Source organism: Podarcis filfolensis (genome assembly GCF_964270895.1).
Source record: "Podarcis filfolensis genome assembly, chromosome: Z".
Taxonomy (NCBI): domain Eukaryota; kingdom Metazoa; phylum Chordata; class Lepidosauria; order Squamata; family Lacertidae; genus Podarcis; species Podarcis filfolensis.
The window spans coordinates 35,647,956-35,664,329 of record NC_139617.1 but is presented as its reverse complement, the minus strand read 5'-3'; the positions used below and the strand labels follow the sequence as shown (position 1 = coordinate 35,664,329).

General features: G+C 46.3%; 1 protein-coding gene across 3 annotated transcripts in view; it reads left to right on the top strand.

The window, feature by feature from the left end:
• Positions 1-16,374, top strand: part of DDX31 (DEAD-box helicase 31) — a 66,552-nt gene that overhangs the window by 46,930 nt on the left and 3,248 nt on the right. For all 3 annotated transcript variants that reach the window (XM_083596389.1, XM_083596390.1, XM_083596388.1), the window contains exons 18-19: positions 1,451-1,562; positions 8,838-9,015. In XM_083596389.1, the coding sequence (XP_083452515.1) occupies positions 1,451-1,562; positions 8,838-9,015 (290 nt within the window). The remainder of the gene's footprint in view (positions 1-1,450; positions 1,563-8,837; positions 9,016-16,374) is intronic.

The following is a 16,374-nucleotide window of genomic DNA, read 5'->3' as shown; positions in this document are numbered from 1 at the left end:
AAAATGGTGTTGGTGGGGGGCATGGAAGAGACACAGATTTAACAGGGAATATGTTAATAATGGCATAAATGCTTATTTAGCAAAGGATTAAAAGATGGGGGGGGGGCCTACCGTCTTTGGTAGATTGGCTTCAAAGATGCTGACAGGTTGCTATGTTATGTAAAATTGCACCATAGATATGGTTAGGGATGCTGAAGGCCATGTAAGTTATTTTGGAAAGGTGGAAGGTGATCTGTGAGGGGGTTTTGCTCTGGAAAAGAAGAAATATGTTGGAAGGTGTGCATCTCGAAGATTGTCAGTTCTGCCCCTAGGATGAGCTCAGGAGAAGAGTGTAAGAGTGTGTGTGTGTGTGTGTGTGTGTGTGTGTGTGTGTGTAATATATTATTTTTAATTGATTCAATTGGTATCCCACCCTTCCTCCTGAAGGAGCCCAGAGCAGCAAACGCGTCAATAATATAATTTTTTTTAAGCGTTCTAAAAACAGTTAACAGTGGTCACATGACTCCAGGAGCAGTGTATTTCAGCCACTGAATGTCTGGGTGATACAGGAATGCATTTAGATTCCTCCTTGTTCTGATGGAGACAGGCACATCTTAACAGGGAGGGCATTCCACAAATAGGGAGCAGCCACTGAGAAGGCCCTGACACAGGTCACCGCTAACCAAGCAGCCCCTAGTGGCAGCACCAGTAACATCATCTCACCTGCCAATCATACAGACCATGGTGGCTCTGTCCAACCTTCATGGTGTTCCTCTGAATATCCAGCAGGTTTTTATGATATTGGGGAAGGGGCTCTTTGTTTTAGACATTTTTGCTGTATGGTTGAATTTGGCTAGCTTCATTCACAACTCAGGAAGGGGAGGGGAGTTGCAACCCCAGAGAGCTTGGGGGCTATCAGTGCAAACTCAAGGATAAGACAGCACAGGCCCTGAATGTGGCCCTCTGGGTCCCTCTCTGGCCCTCAGGAATCTCCCCAGGCCACCCCTCCCCTCCCTGGCCTCAAATATCTGAAAGATATTCTTCCCTACTGATACTTTCAGGCATTAAGATCAGCAGAGGGGAACCTCTTTATTTGTCCCACCACCTTCTTCAGCTTGGGCTGATAATGATAAAAATTGATTGGAAAGGCAGCCAGCTCATAAAGCTTTTTAAATACTAAATAACTGATCTGTTTTTTCCCTGGAAGTCTGGTAACCTGGAAAGGGTGGCCTCTGCTTGGGACATTTAATATGTGACTTCCTTAATTGGCAAACACTTTTGGTACATTTGATCTGTTTTAATGGATGTTTCGTTTCAATGGTTTTTACTGTGCGTTTCCCCCATCTCTGTCCCCATGACAGAGCGATTCATAAGCTGAATAAACAGAACTGAAGAACTGGGTATAAAATCTCTTTCAAAACTGCTTCATTCTTTTTTCTTCCCCTGCCCCCACTTTCTTTGTCTGCTATAGAAGTTCCACAGCGATGACCCCCAGGAAGTGCGACGCAGAGCCACCATCTTGCAGACTGAATTCGAGAATTACGTCCACTCTAATGCAGAAACTGTTCAGCGGGCCAAAAAAGGTTAGGAGTCTTTTTGTTTTTGATAATCTTAGAATGTAATCCTTTTTTTTTTAGTTTTAGCAGGAGAAGAGGGGGTGATGAAAAACATTTTTTACTATTGCATCATTGAGTGGTGTTTCTTAAAATATTATTATATTTTATATTCCATCCTTCCTTCTGAAGGAGCCCAGGGCAGCAAGCAGGGTAACAGAACACAATTAAAACTCACAAAAACTGTTTAAAAACAACCTTCTAAAACCAGCTAAAACCTTCTAATAGGTTTAGGTGAAATGCCATAGTGCTAACTCTGTCATAACCAAGTTCAGCTTTCAGCAGCCAACCCTATATAGGGCAAGGACCATAGCTCAATGGTAGAGCATCTTCTTTGGATGCAGAAGGTCTCAGGCGCAGCCCTCAGCATCTCCAGGTAGGGCTGAGAGAGCCATATGTCTGAAATCCTGGAAAGCCACTTCCAGTCAATGCAGAGAACGCCTAGCTTCATGGACCAACGGTCTGACACTGTATAAGGCAGCTTCCTATGTTCCTAGATGTACACCCTCCCTTCCTCGGCACGAGAATGAATTCCACCCTCTTGCTTTAACCACAGCTAAGCTGAACACTGCAACTAAACTATGGTTAGTTGAAATCAGAAGCAAAATCATATTTTCCTGGGCATCTCGGAAACATCTTTCCATCATGCTGCTATGGTTCAGCACAAGGGTAGCTGAACTTTTTGAGCCCAAGAATGAATCTGCAAACATCGCAGTCACAATTTGCAAACACAACAACCAATCACAAAAAGCAACATATTCTACTGGCTGCAAGAGAACACTGCTTTCAGGCCCATTTTCAGCAGGAGGAAGAGCCAGGAAGAAACCTTCTAAAGTTTGATCCCAAGGCCACTCCCCCCCCCCCTTTACTTTTTCTACTCTGTTGTGGAACCATTGGCACACAACCAGTCCGGAATATGATTTCTCCCCTCACATCCCATTTTACCGACAAGGAAGCAGTGACCCTCCAAATTCTTCAGGATTTGCTTAGTGGGACTGGGCATAATTGACCAGCAGGCATCTTCTTGGCTGTGTTCTACACCATCAACAGTGGCATGAGATATCAAGGGTGGGGGTGGGGAGAGGCTCTTACATTACCAAACCCATATTGGTGCTCGCAGTTTATGCAGTTGAGGGCTCCATAAAGGCAGATGTGATTCTCTTCTTCCGTGCCAGAGCCTGAACCTTTATGCAATGCTGGATGACTGCAGAGGGAGAGATACCAGCCCTGCATTTCCCATGAATATCTTAAACGCTTCCCTTTCTCTCTCCCTCGCCCTCTGTGTTTTCCCAGTTTTGCGTCCCATGCAAAGGTGGCTCCTCCTTGCCCTTCCTCCACCGCCCCATCTTTCTTGCTGTCTGCATATGCAGGATTTCCAAACGCCGGCTGGCTTCCATAAACCTCCCTCCATTCTTCCTCCTCTGTTGAAGCCAAGGATGGTGAATAATTAACGCGGCAGCTGGCTCTCCTGTTTATGGCAGGAAATCAAACGGAAACGATGCCAAATGCACAGTTCTCTCTCTCTTTCTTAGCCTTCTCTTCCCCACCCCAAGCTCTTCACTTCAATTTATGTTTTGACCTGGTCGATGTTGTTGGTAGCCAGTGTTGCCTCACAGAACCCCTTCCCAAAGGAGCAGCTACTTTTTAAAAATATCTGGCTGTTCATCCTCACTCTGTTCTTTAGGAAGGGCCCATAGCTCAGTGGCTAGAGCTTGGATGGAAACCCTTCTTGCAGTCCAAGGGCTGTGTTTCCTCCTGTAGAACTTTTCAGGGGCCATGTGGAGACTTGACCACCACCGTTTTCCTAACTCTCTTTCCCTTGTGGCTGTGGGGCACGCGGGTGGCGCTGTGGTCTAAACCATTGAGCCTCTTGGGCTTGCCGATCGGAAGGTCAGTGGTTCGAATCCACACAATGGGATGAGCTCTCGTTGCTCTGTCCCAGCTCCTGCCAACCTAGCAGTTCGAAAGCATGCCCAAAAGTGCAAGTAGCAAGTGCAAGTAGGTACCACTCTGGTGGGAAGGTAAACTGCGTTTCCATGCGCTGCTCTGGTTTCGGTGTTCCGTTGTGCCAGAAGCGGCTTAGTCATGCTGGCCACATGATCCGGAAAAACTGTCTACGGACAAACACCGGCTCCCTCAGCCTGTAAAGCTAGATGAGCGCCGCAACCCCAGAGTCATCTGCGACTGGACTTAACTGTCAGGGTACTTTTTAGAGCATCTGCGTTGCCCACAGAAGGCCCCCAGAGTTCAATCACCAGCATCTCCAGATGGTTGAGAACTCTTGTCTGAAATCCTGGGGAGCTGCTGCCGGTCAATGTAGACAGTGCTGAGCTAGATGGACCAGTGGCCTGACTATGAAGGACCTTCCTACATTCCTGTTTGAAGCACCATGGCTTCATTTCAGAGCACCTGCTTTGCATGCAGAAGGCCCTGGTTTTAATCCAGGTAGGACTGGGAGAAACCTCCTGTTTGAGAGTTGCTGGAGAGCTGCTGCTGGTCAGTGTAGACAACACTGAGCTGTATGAACCAATGGGCTGACTCCGTATAAAGCACTGGGAATTGTGAGGGCAGATTTAAAATGGCAGGCACTGTGATTCTCCCAACGGTTTGACTTCACCCCCAGAGGCGCACTCCATTGTCTTTCAAGACAGACGGATGCCAACAAGTAAAAAAGCGGGGGAGGAGAAGAAGAAGAAGAAGAAGAAGAAGAAGAAGAAGAAGAAGAAGAAGAAGAAACCCAAAAATCTGAAAGAGATTGATTATACTCATTTTAGCATGGATTGGGAATGTGCAAAATCAGCAAACTTACTCCAAACCTTGATGACAAATTGACAATTTCAACTGCTTTTCATACATTTGATTTTTACGTGCCCAAAGATAATATGCAAAGTTATGCATTACAGTGGTACCTCAGGTTAAGAACTTAATTTGTTCTGGAGGTTCGTTCTTAACCTGAAACTGTTCTTAACCTGAGGTACCACTTTAGCTAATGGGGCCTCCTGTTGCCGCCGCACGATTTCTGTTCTCATCCTGAAGCAAAGTTCTTAACCCAAGGTACTATTTCTGGGTTAGCAGAGTCTGTAACCTGAGGTACCACTGTATAGCTATACTCCAGATTCCACAGAACCACTCTGACAGAGGTGAAGTTACTTTGAATTGCATATAACCAAGTTCCACTGAGAGTGGCCCTATTAAAGTTCATGGACCTAAGTGAGCCATAGCCATTAGTTTCAATGGGGCTACTCTGAGTAGGATTAACATTGGATACCCCTCCCTCACCCTGCAATTCATGGGACCTGTCATATTAGCTACCATTAGTAGTTGCTGCCCTCTCTGCAAAGGTTGACCACGGCATGCTCAATTCTGTGTTCTGGTGGGATGCACATTCAGACTGGGTGCAATGAGAAAGGGGGGACCATTTCAGTCATGGCTCCAGAATAACCTCCTAAAGGAGGTTTGCTAGCCACGTAGCTTCCTTACTATTCGGGTGAGAGTCTCTATGGTAGTTACCACATAGCTCATGTGCACTAGGAACTGTGCCTTCATTATTGTAAATCCCCCTTCCAGCTGAGATCAGACACCCCCCCCCCCGCCTCCCTGCTGAACTTCAGACATTTAATGTAGACCTTTCTATTCAGAGTTGTGTTGTGCCTTTTTATGGGATGGGGATTACCTATGAACTTGGGTTGTTGTTTTTTAAATGCCATATTAATCTGATTGATTAATTGTTTTATTGATTGCTCTGTAAGCCTCTTGTGACCATCTACGGTCAGGCTGTTGAGTAGGGGAGACAGTGGTACTGAACCTGCTGGCTGCTTTTTTCATAGTCCTCTGCCTCTGCCTTTTTAAATAAGGTTTTTAGATAAAGGTTTCCCTGATGTTTTCTGAATTGTGGTCATTCGCCTTGAGCTCAGGAGGGGAAAACACAGGTGTGCAAACCCACAAAAATGGCAGACTCTGACTTGTGTTTCCAGTTTTTTTCCTCCTCCCTGCCCAATATGGACTAGGAACTTGCTTTGTGTGGTGGAGCGGGAAAGAAGCAGAGACATGTAGGCCAGCCCGGAGCATTTCTGTGCTTTGAACCGAGCAACTCTTGTCCATGTGGCTTTTGAACCACCTGTATGATGAAGTCGGGCCTGAAGTCGTGACTGAACATCTTAAAATATCAAACATTACCTTTAGAAAGGTTGGCAACTCACCCCCCCGCCCCCGCCGGTAATTTCCCCTCTCTTTCTTCCTGTGTTCCCCCTCCCCCGCCAGACGGGTCTCTAAAAAATTGATGATGTGAAATGAGAAGAAGGGGTTGCAACGCTCTCTCCTTCGTTACTCCCTCATTGATTGGGAAATGGTGTTCGCTTTGCTTGGCAAACAGAGCTTTGATGGATTCCCAGAGTCCTTCCAGGAACTGATCTCGCTAAAATGACATTTTTATTACTGTTCGTAAACCCCAATCTCCTGCCACCCCTGAGAGATTAGGCTTAAGCTGTGGGCAAACGTGCTGGTCTACTGACTCAGTGAGGAAGGGCAAAAGAGACTGGTGGGGGAGCAGTGTTAGGTTTCGATGCAGTTAAGGGACTGGGGTGGTCTGAGTGGGGAGGCAGGGGTCTGAGATGAGGGTAGGGAGAGAAAGTGGGGAGGGGTCCTGAGCTGCATCGCTGGGATTTATTTGAAAACCAGAAATGTGAGAATTCTAAGGTGAGAATCGGAGGGGAACGAGAACTGGGGGCTAACCCTACAAAGCATGAAATCTTTAGTGGTCTCCTTTGCAAGTACAGCCATACCTCATGTTACATCCGCTTCATGTTACATTCTTTCAGGTTACGTCCTGCCGTGACCTGGAAGTACCGGAAAGGGTTACTTCCGGGTTTCGCCGCTCGTGCATGGGCAGATGCGCAAAATGATGTCACGTGCATGCACAGAAGCGGCGAATCGCAGCCCGTGCGTGTGCAGATGTGCCGCTGTGGGTTGCGTTCTTTTCATGTTGCGAACGGGCCTCCAGAACGGATCCCGTTCGCAACCAGAGGTACCACTGTCTACGTACCTACATAGTTTTATTTGTATGCCAGCTTTCTACAGTTCAAACCACGCTCAACGCGCCTTACAGCATGAAAAGAATTCATAACTACAACATAGCAGAAGTAGTCATGAACAATAAATAAAACATTTTTTAAAATACACAACCGGACTGAACAATTTCCACATAAATTACAAGATCTAAAATATTTTTTTTTAAAAAAAAACCTCAACAGCGACAACCCCCCAAAACACCCCAGGCCAGGAATCTGTTAAGCAGCCTCAGCCCCTGTATCTTATCTGGAGTTGGGCTATACCTCCAGGCCAGGAGGAAAATGGTGTGCAAGTCTTCCAGGACTCATAGCCAATAGTTTAGAAGTGCTCAGTGGACGTTGCAGTAGCTGTCCCTATGGTGGCCTGCAAGAGTCACACAAGGCATTTGTTTGGGTTTTTTAAACTTTTTAAAAGAAGTGTTTGTGCTGCTTTACAGCTGCTTTTTCTCCATCTGGGGTCAACAGAGAGGGAGGGGCAAGCCCCAGAATGACACTAAAAACTGTAAGACAAGGATCCCCAAACTATGTCCATGAGCTTCATGGTGTGTCTGCAGATCTCTGGTTGAAGACATTAGGCGGACCTTCCATCACATTAAACATTCGTATTGATTTTTAGTTGCATTATTATTTCTCCTTTTATTTCTTCTTGTTGTATTTTATCAAATCACAGTTTGGAATTGTCTGGATTCTGTGGGATACAAATCATAACACAATAGAATTCAATATAGAAGAAACAAAAGGAGCAATAAGAATACAGTTGAAAACCATACAGGCTCTAGCACACCGCTTTGCAATTGCTACAACAGGCAGAAAAATTATTAAGTCGCCTGCCAAGACCTTCAGCGATCTTCAAGTTGGGTGGGGTGAGTTTGGGAGCTACTGATACAAGGGATTTTAATAAAAGTAGTAAGCTGCCCAATACCTTACAACGGGAAAATGACAGATGATAATTCAAGCATTCAAATAAACAATTCATAATACAGATTGTAGATAATATGCATAGGGCTAAATTTTACTCTTGAGTAGACCCAATAAAATTAACACACCTTAAGTTGGTCATGTCTTTCGATTTCAGTGGGCCTACTCTGAGTAGGACTAACATGGGTGACAACCTGCTAGCATGAATTATTTGAGACAGATCTCTCTCACTCACACACACACACACACATATGTATATGAATACAGACAACTTCCCATATGTGCATGCTGTAGAGTGGTACCTCGGTTTAAGTACTTAATTCGTTCCGGGGGTCCGTTCTTAATCTGAAACTGTTCTTAACCTGAAGCACCACTTTAGCTAATGGGGCCTCCCGCTGCCGCCGCACGATTTCTGTTCTCATCCTGAAGCAAAGTTCTTAACCCGAGGTACTATTTCTGGGTTAGCAGAGTCTGTAACCTGAAGCGTCTGTAACCCGAGGTACCACTGTATTTGTGCAGGAACATGCATACATGCAATTCTGGGAACTCAGAAGTGGATCCCAGAAATGGGGAGCATCCTGGAGAGTCCTCCTGACTTGCAAGCCTGGAAAGGACATTCTCTTCAAACTTTGGGGAGGGTCTCCTCGTGAGCAGGATGCCTCCCCGCCTAGCAGCTGACGTGCGGGTTAGCGAAGCAGCAGCCACTTCCTTGCACCTCAGCTGTGCAAGCCTTGCTTCCCCTCCGGCTTGCACATGTGAGCTGGATGGACAGCAGAGCTTGCACAGCTGATGGGCAGGGAAGCTTCTGTAATAAAATTAGTCCCTAAGCCATGCCAATCAGAAAAAAACCCAACATCAAATCACATCTTACGCACTTGTGGGTTTTTTAAAGCAATAAAAATGTGATCCTTTATGTGTCTACCCAGAAATAAGCCCCGTTGAGTTCAAAGGGACTCTTTCCTTGGTATATTAATGTAGAATTGCAGACAGGTTCTGAAAACCACCCATGTTTTAACTGCTGTTGTGATACACAAATGTTGCCCAGTGCAGGGGATTTATTTTGGTAATTTGATGGTATGTGACTGGCTTTCTGCATATGCTTAGTGGACATTACATCTGTTTTGGAGGTGAGCTTGAGCTCAAATGAAGAGTGTCCCAACAGGGAGATAATCTCACCTGAGAGGCGATAGCACGTAATCCCTTTTGCAAAGGAAAATTCCCAACAGCCACATTCATTTTTCTTCTTCCCTTTTCCCTCCAGCTCTGCAGTCTTTCATCCGGTCGTATGCAACCTACCCAGCCAGCCTCAAGCACATCTTCCACGTCAAGTCTCTCCATCTGGGCCATGTGGCAAAGAGCTTTGGGCTCCGGGATGCCCCTAAGAATCTCAGTGCCACCTCTGCCTTCCCAAAGCAAGCAAAGAACCAGAAGCAGAAAAGGTAAAGGCTTTGCTTTCCAACTCAGTGTGCGGGTTTGACATAGGAATAATGGGAAACCGGTGGCCTTCCAGATTCGCATCAGCCCTTGCAGCTAACATGACGAGCCGCCGGGGAGAATGGAAGCTGAAACGCAGGAGCCTGTGGAGGGTCACAGTCTCCTCCATTCCAGATTGAAGCAGCAGCATTGCCTACTGCATACAGCAAATGGAGGGATGCCTCTTTTTAGAAGAGACAATCAGGAAAAAGGGAGGATACCTCTTCTTCGATTTGGGGTGGGGAACCTGCAGCCCCTCTAGATGTGGTTGGACTACCCCAAGTCCCAACTGCACCAGCTAGCATGGCCCAATGGCCAGGGGAGAATAGGAGCTTGGAGTTCAATATATTCTAGAGATTCCCCAGTTCTGCTTTAACCTGTAGAGCCATTGGGTGGCCTGGGCAAGACCCTTCCCCATTTCAGCTGTTCCTCCTCTCAATACAGCAATGTGCATCTACCCAAAGGAAGCCTTTCTGTGTTAACACTTGTTTTGTGTGCTTGATTGGTGCATGAGCAGAAAGGACCCCACACTCAATGCCAGACACATGCACTCCTCTCTTCCGCCACCAGGAGGAGATCTTTGCCAGAGTTAGGAGTGCAGGAAGCTGCCTCATACTGAGTCAGACCATTGGTCCATCTAGCTCTGTATTGTCTACCAGGGGTAGCCCTAAGTGTGGTGCTCTTCAGCAGTTTTGGATGTCAGCACCCATCAGTCCCCAGCCAAGATGTCCAGTGGTCCAGAGTGATGTGTCTGCCTCTCCTTGACCTGCTGCCTGTCAGTGTCATTGGGTCACCTCAGACTCCACCATCCAGTGGATAAAATCCTAAATAACTTAGGCCAAAAATATCTGAGGGACTGCCTCCTTCCATACAGACCCTCTTGGGTGCTGACATTGGCAGAGGGGACGCTCTTGGTAGTTACACCACCAAGTTGTGACGGGTGGCAGCCGAGGAGAGGGCCTTGCTTGTCTGTAACAGACCCTAAGCTGTGGAACCCCCTCCGCAAAGGGGTGAGTCTGGCTTCTTCATTCTACAGGCGAATGCTGAAGATGCATCTCTTTACCCTGAGACACCTGAGATGTGCCTTTTCAGGGCCCTGCCATTCCTGTGACCGTAATCTGTTTTAAACTTTTGAATCCTGAGTTTTAAAGTGTTGCAGCCTGCCATAGGACCTGCTCTTTGTCGTCGTCATCATCATCATCGTTTTGGAGTGTGAGGAAATCCAGTCTCTCTGCACCTTTCTGAATCCTCACCACTCTGCCACCACATTTATTCCCAAGCCATGAATCCTCTCCTCTTTTAACGTTCCTGTTTAGATAAGAGGGCCTATCAGATTGCTTTTTTAAAAAAAATATTCAACTGTGAGGTGTTCTTTTCAAGTGTGCTTTTCTTTTTCTAAATCATACTTTTTAATCCATGCATATATACTGCTCTCTAAGCCACCTTTGCTTTAATTCAAAGAAAACCATGGTAAGAAACAACTCCCAAACTACTTTCTTCCTCCTCCTCCTCCTCCTCCTCCTCCTCTTCTTCTTCTCCTTCTTCTTCTTCTTCTTCTTCTTCTTCTTCTTCTTCTTCTTCTTTTCTTCCTTCACCTTCTTTCAATTTCTTCCCTTTCTCTTTCTTTGCTGTTTCATTCTTGTCCTTTTCTCCCAAGCCTGCCTTCCTTTTTGCAAATATCTGTGTTGCTTTTCTCAGTTTTTCCTTTTATTTCTTTCCTTGGGTCCCTCTCTCTTTTTGTATATACTCCATTGCTGTAAAATTGTTTCAAAGAAACAACAACGCTCCAGTCTGCGCAAAGCGTCGGCTGTTCAATTATAAAGGCCCCCTTAATCCATGTCACGATTTGCTGGGGCCGCTGACATCTTTAGCTCGGGCCATCCGAGAAGCAAAATTAAAGAAACGAAGTATGTTTTGGGGGGGTGCAGGAGGATTGGGTGGGGGACGGGACCCACAGAGCAGTTGTTGGGAGGGGATTCAGGACGAACCGCATTGTCCCTGCCTTTTTTCTCCCTGCGGACTGCTTCTGCTCACCCTCACCAGCAGATGGGCAGCAGGACAGGAATGCCCCAGCGAGCAGGGGATTTAACGGAGCTTTATTTAGCTAAGAATAGCCTGATTAGCTGATAAAGAGCATGTAAGATGGTATGGGGCAGGCTTTGATGTCTCCTTAGCCCAGCAGGGAATGGGGTGATGACTGACACCAGCAGTCTCACTGGATTACAGCAGGTGGGAACAATGTCTCCCTCTGTTCCTGAGATGTTGTTTCTCTGTTAAAGCTATCCCCCCCCCACTTCTTTTCCAGAGGTTGCGTGTTAGGGGGCCCTTTCCATCCCTCCCAATTGTGGGGGGGGGGAGAAAAGCTTGCAGTGCCATTTCCACAAACTTAGCAGAGAGCAAAAACTGGACAGCAGCTGGGGAGCCATCAGGAGAGATGGGGGGTGATTAATGTTTCCAACCAACCCCCTTCCTGATCTAAAGAGAGCCAGTGGGTGGCATCTTGGAACAAAGAGACCTACCAAGTTCAGATCCCTATAACCAGTGCTATTTTTCTAGAAAAAGAGGTGCCGGAACTCACCCTGAACGCCTGCCTCGTTCTCTTAGAATGGCAATGACACCCACCCGAGAGGTGCCGGGACAGAGCTCTAGTGAGTTTCTGGCCAAAAAGAAAGCCATGCCTGTTATACTCCCCTGATCTGCCTATCCTACCTCACAGGGTGACTGTGAAGATTAAAGGTGGGAGAAGCAACTCAACATTCCTGAGCTCTTTGGGCAAAGAGCAGGATAAAAATTAGGAGAAGGGTTATTATGCCCCATCCCCCTTCTTCAAGCTGCTGTTTCGTCCCACTGGGAGAGACATTCATGGAAGTACTGTCATTCTCCCTACAGGAATATAGTACGGTGGTACCTCAGGTTAAGTACTTAATTCGTTCCGGAGGTCCATTCTTAACCTGAAACTGTTCTTAACCTGAAGCACCACTTTAGCTAATGGGGCCTCCCACTGCCGCTGTGCCGCCAGAGCACAATTTCTGTTCTCATCCTGAAGCAAAGTTCTTAACCCGAGGTACTACTTCTGGGTTAGTGGAGTCTGTAACCTGAAGCGTCTGTAACCTGAAGCGTATGTAACCCGAGGTACCACTGTAGATTCATGAGGGGTGTGTACTTTTGATCAAAGGTGTTTCCAGATTGATCTTTTTAGTGCTTTCGCTAGGGCTCAGTACATTTATTTTCTTTAAAAAAAAAACAGATTAAAACATTAATGGCAATGGGTCTAATGGATTATGGGATTATATCCAGTCGTATTTTATTCAAAGTAGACCCACTGAAATTAATGTACATAAGATGGTCGTGCCAATCAATTTCAGGGGGTTTACTCTTGAGGAGGGCTTACATTAGATCTATTCCTTTGCTTTGGGGGTGAGGGCGCTGGGCTGCTTAAAAAGATACGCAGCATGATTTATATACCACTTAATCAACAAAACCCTCAAAGCAGTTTAAGGAAAACAAAGCTTTTAATCCTGATGAATTTTGCCTCTGACCACACCCTTCCTTGCAATGCACCCCCTGAAAGGTTCATTGGGTTTAATACAGCCCTGACATTGCAGGTGGTTCCACACCCCTGACCTAAGGGGGTCCCCCTTCCTCTCTGCTTGTCACTGTCAGAATACCAGGTACTGATAGATCCACCTCATACATTTGAAGCACATCCAGTGTGCATTTAAGGCACATTATTTTCCCCAGAGGATCCTGGGAACTGTAGTTTAAGAATGCTATGAATTGTACTCTGTGGTGGGACTGCAGTTCCCAGGATTCTTTGGGGGAAGCAATGCACTTTAAACATATGATGTGGATCTGGTTGTGTCACTGTTAAGTATTATGGAACTATGCTTCCCCTTCCACCCCATGAGTAGATTTTCATTTTTTAATTCATATTCAAGTAGATGCAGGTTTTAATTGAATTGTTAATAGATAGACAGTCTAAGACTTGTGATTAATTGATCTAAAATTTCTTTTAAGTGGGTAACAGTACCATTATTTAAAAAAAAATATTCTGGAGGGTATAATTCGAAGCTGAAAGGTCTGGTAAAAAAAACCCTGTTGCTTGCTGTTTTCGTTATTTTTACAGGATTTTATATTCTGAAACTTTTGCTGCTTTGCATAATTTATTCTGCACAGGGTGGGGGTGGGGAGAGAAACTAGTCAGAGGCATGAAACCCCACACTCTGAAAACATATTCAGTCCCCTATCTAGCTGACTATATATCCCAGCTTCCCAGATCTCCCTACATATTGCTCACAGGTTTGGAAGTATGCCTAATTTATTTTATTATTTAGGTAATTTTATTTATTCATTCATTCAGCCAGTCATAAAATTTTAATACTGCTTAATATAATAAGTCTCTATGCGGTTTGCATAAAAATATACCCAATAACATTTAGTAAAAAATCCTAAAAACTAGATTAAAAAACAGAGCAAAGTTCTACATCACTCTCTCACACACAAATAACAAATAGTTTGGCCTCCGTAAGGACTAGAAACTTGCTCAGTTTTTATTATTTTTAATTGTTTTAATGAAAGCAGATATTCTTAAGAAGCTGCATCCTGCACCCAAAACCATATTCTGTGGTGTTGGTGTTGGTGTCTACACAGGTAAGCCTGTGTGGAGTTGGCACAGCTGTGGAATGTGTAATTTTTCTGCCTGTGTTAAGAATCAATACCTCAGAAAGGCATGATCCGTGTAGTACAGAGTCCATTTCTATATCTGAAATCTGGCCCTTAAATTTTGCCTGATTATTCTTATTTTTAAAAAAGAAGAAATATGTCCAAGACTAGGCATATTCTACAAGTACAAAAACAGTGGTTTGTCTCCAGTTAACATAGAGTAGACCCATTAAAGTTAATGAGCCTAAGTCAGCCATGTCTATTAATTTCAACCGGTCTACACTGAGTATAACTAACACTCTGTACAACTCAATATTTCTTCTCAAATTGTTTTTTTTTTAAACAAAACAAAACAAAACCAACAACTATGGGTTTATAGTCCTTCAGCTTGCATGATCGAAATGAGAGCAGGCCTCAAATTTTAGCTTTTGCAGATTACTCCCTATTGCCCCCAATACAGAACGATCAGGTCTAATTAAACGCAAGTCACACACAGCCTCTTCTGCATTGCTTTTTGAGTAATGAGAGAAAAGTTGGCCCTTGTCGGGGACAAACATGTGGAAGAGGGTTGTGAGAGAGAAAGAGAAGTACATTGCATGAGCAGACCTAACATCCTAACGCTCTTTGAACTTTTCTCTTTGGCCAGATTTTTTTTGGGGGTTGGGGGAGGCCGGCACAGCCCCCTTAGAGGACGGGCTCTCTCAGGCAAAGAAGCCTTCCCAGGCCAAGCTGCAGCTGCAGAGCTTTCTCCCTGCAAAGCAATCTCCTCGTCATCAGATTGGAGTCCTTTTTCAGCTGCCAATTTCCTTGTGGCATTTGCCGCTTCCTTAATATCACTTAATTAGTGGCAGGGAAAGCTTGGAGCCTGGCCCAGGGAGGAATTTGGGGCGTTTTTCCCCCTCCTCTGGATGGTGCTCTGCTGCGGAAATAAATAGAGTCCGGCGGGTGGGGGGAGCTTTGAGACTAGAGAAGAGTTGAGCCAAGTGCAAGATCAAGAAAGGGGTTCGTTTTGCAAGGGAGAGGCTGGTATCATGGAGGGAGAGGGCTATCAATGGCTACCAACCATGGTAGCTATGCTGTTCCCCCACAGTTGGGGGCAGCAATGCTTCTGAATGCCAATTGCTGGAAACTGCTTAAGAGAAAGTGTTCTTGTGCTGGGGTCCTACTTGTTGGTTTCCCACAGGCTTGTAGTTAGCCACTATAAGAACAGGATCCTGAACTAGATGGGCCATTGGCCTGGTCCATCAGGCTCTTCTCATGTTCTTACGATATAAGAGACTTGATGGGTAGTTTGAGACAGAGGTGTAGTTAGGGGGGCGAACATGGTGCCACACTGCATGGGGCAACACTTACCGCGGGGCCTGCAGCGCACGCAAGCCACACGTCTCTCCTGGGAGTGACACAGTGGCTTGGGCGCCTGCAGGCTCTGCCATGCCCAAAAGGGCAGTGTAGGGCTTGCGTCTGGCCCGTTGCCTCCCGCTCAGCTCCTTGGAGGCTCCACGGCATGCCCCGCCCTATGGGTGGCCTGCCCCGCCCCTGGGTGCAGGGTGCATGCCACCCCTAGCTACACCGCTGAGCCTCAGTAGGGGACCCACAGCTCTTTTTCGTCAGCGCATTGCTTTCTGCCTAAACGTTCTGCTTCATATTTTCCCCTTTCTTCACCCTTTTCAACCTGGATGAGGAATCTGCAGGTGTCTACATCATGGGCAGTCCAAATTTTCAGTCCCAAAACTCCCACCATCATCCTTGACTGTTGGCCTGGGGCTGAAGGGATTTGGAGTACAACACCAGGATTGGGCCACAGGTTCCCTATGTAATGTTCTCAACTCTATTTCCATTATTTTTTCCCTAGACTGCACCTCTGCTTGTGCCCTTCAGATGTTGTTGGATTCCAACTCCAGTCAGCCCCCAAAGAGCATGGCCAGTAGCTGGGGATTATGGGTGCTGTAGTTCAGCATGGGCCTCTGAGGCCAGGCGATCCCAGTTCAGGAGTGGCCTAAACTGGGCATAAACACTCCTATTTACAGAAGTCACAAGACTCCAGCGACAAGATGTAATCTAGGAGCACAGCCAGACTATATAGTTTCCCCCTTCAAAACGATGCACAGCCCCTTAGAGCATACCTGGGCGTTGACCAGGTTGGCCCTCACCAAGGGCCCAGGCCCAGGGTGTGTGTGCAAAAAATGTGCTTCTTCACCTTGGCTCAGAGTGGCTAGGAACCCACTTTCCCACCCGTGCACTCCCTGCGCTGCTCTGGGCAGCCAACATGTCCTTGCCAAGGCGCAGTGGATGGGAAGGGGATGCACTGATACAGCTCCTTGTGAAGGGCGCATGGGAGCCTAAGTATGTCTCTGCTTCTGAGAACACGTTCTTCATCTAATTCCCAGAGTCACAAAACACCCTCCAACCGTACGACATCAGGTTTGTGAGGAAACAGACTCTCAGGCCAAGTTTGGCCCATGGGCCAGAGGTTCCCCACCCCTGACCCTAGGAAAGGGTTGCAGATTGCAGCATTACTGGACCTTTTGCCCTGCAGGCTGCCCCTTTCGCCTCCACCAGTGTGTTGATGCTGTGTCCTGATTTCATGAGATCATAGTTTTTTTAAAAAAATCTTTCCGAGATATGCCTTTCAGCATCAGCCAGCGTTGCCATGTAGTGGAGAC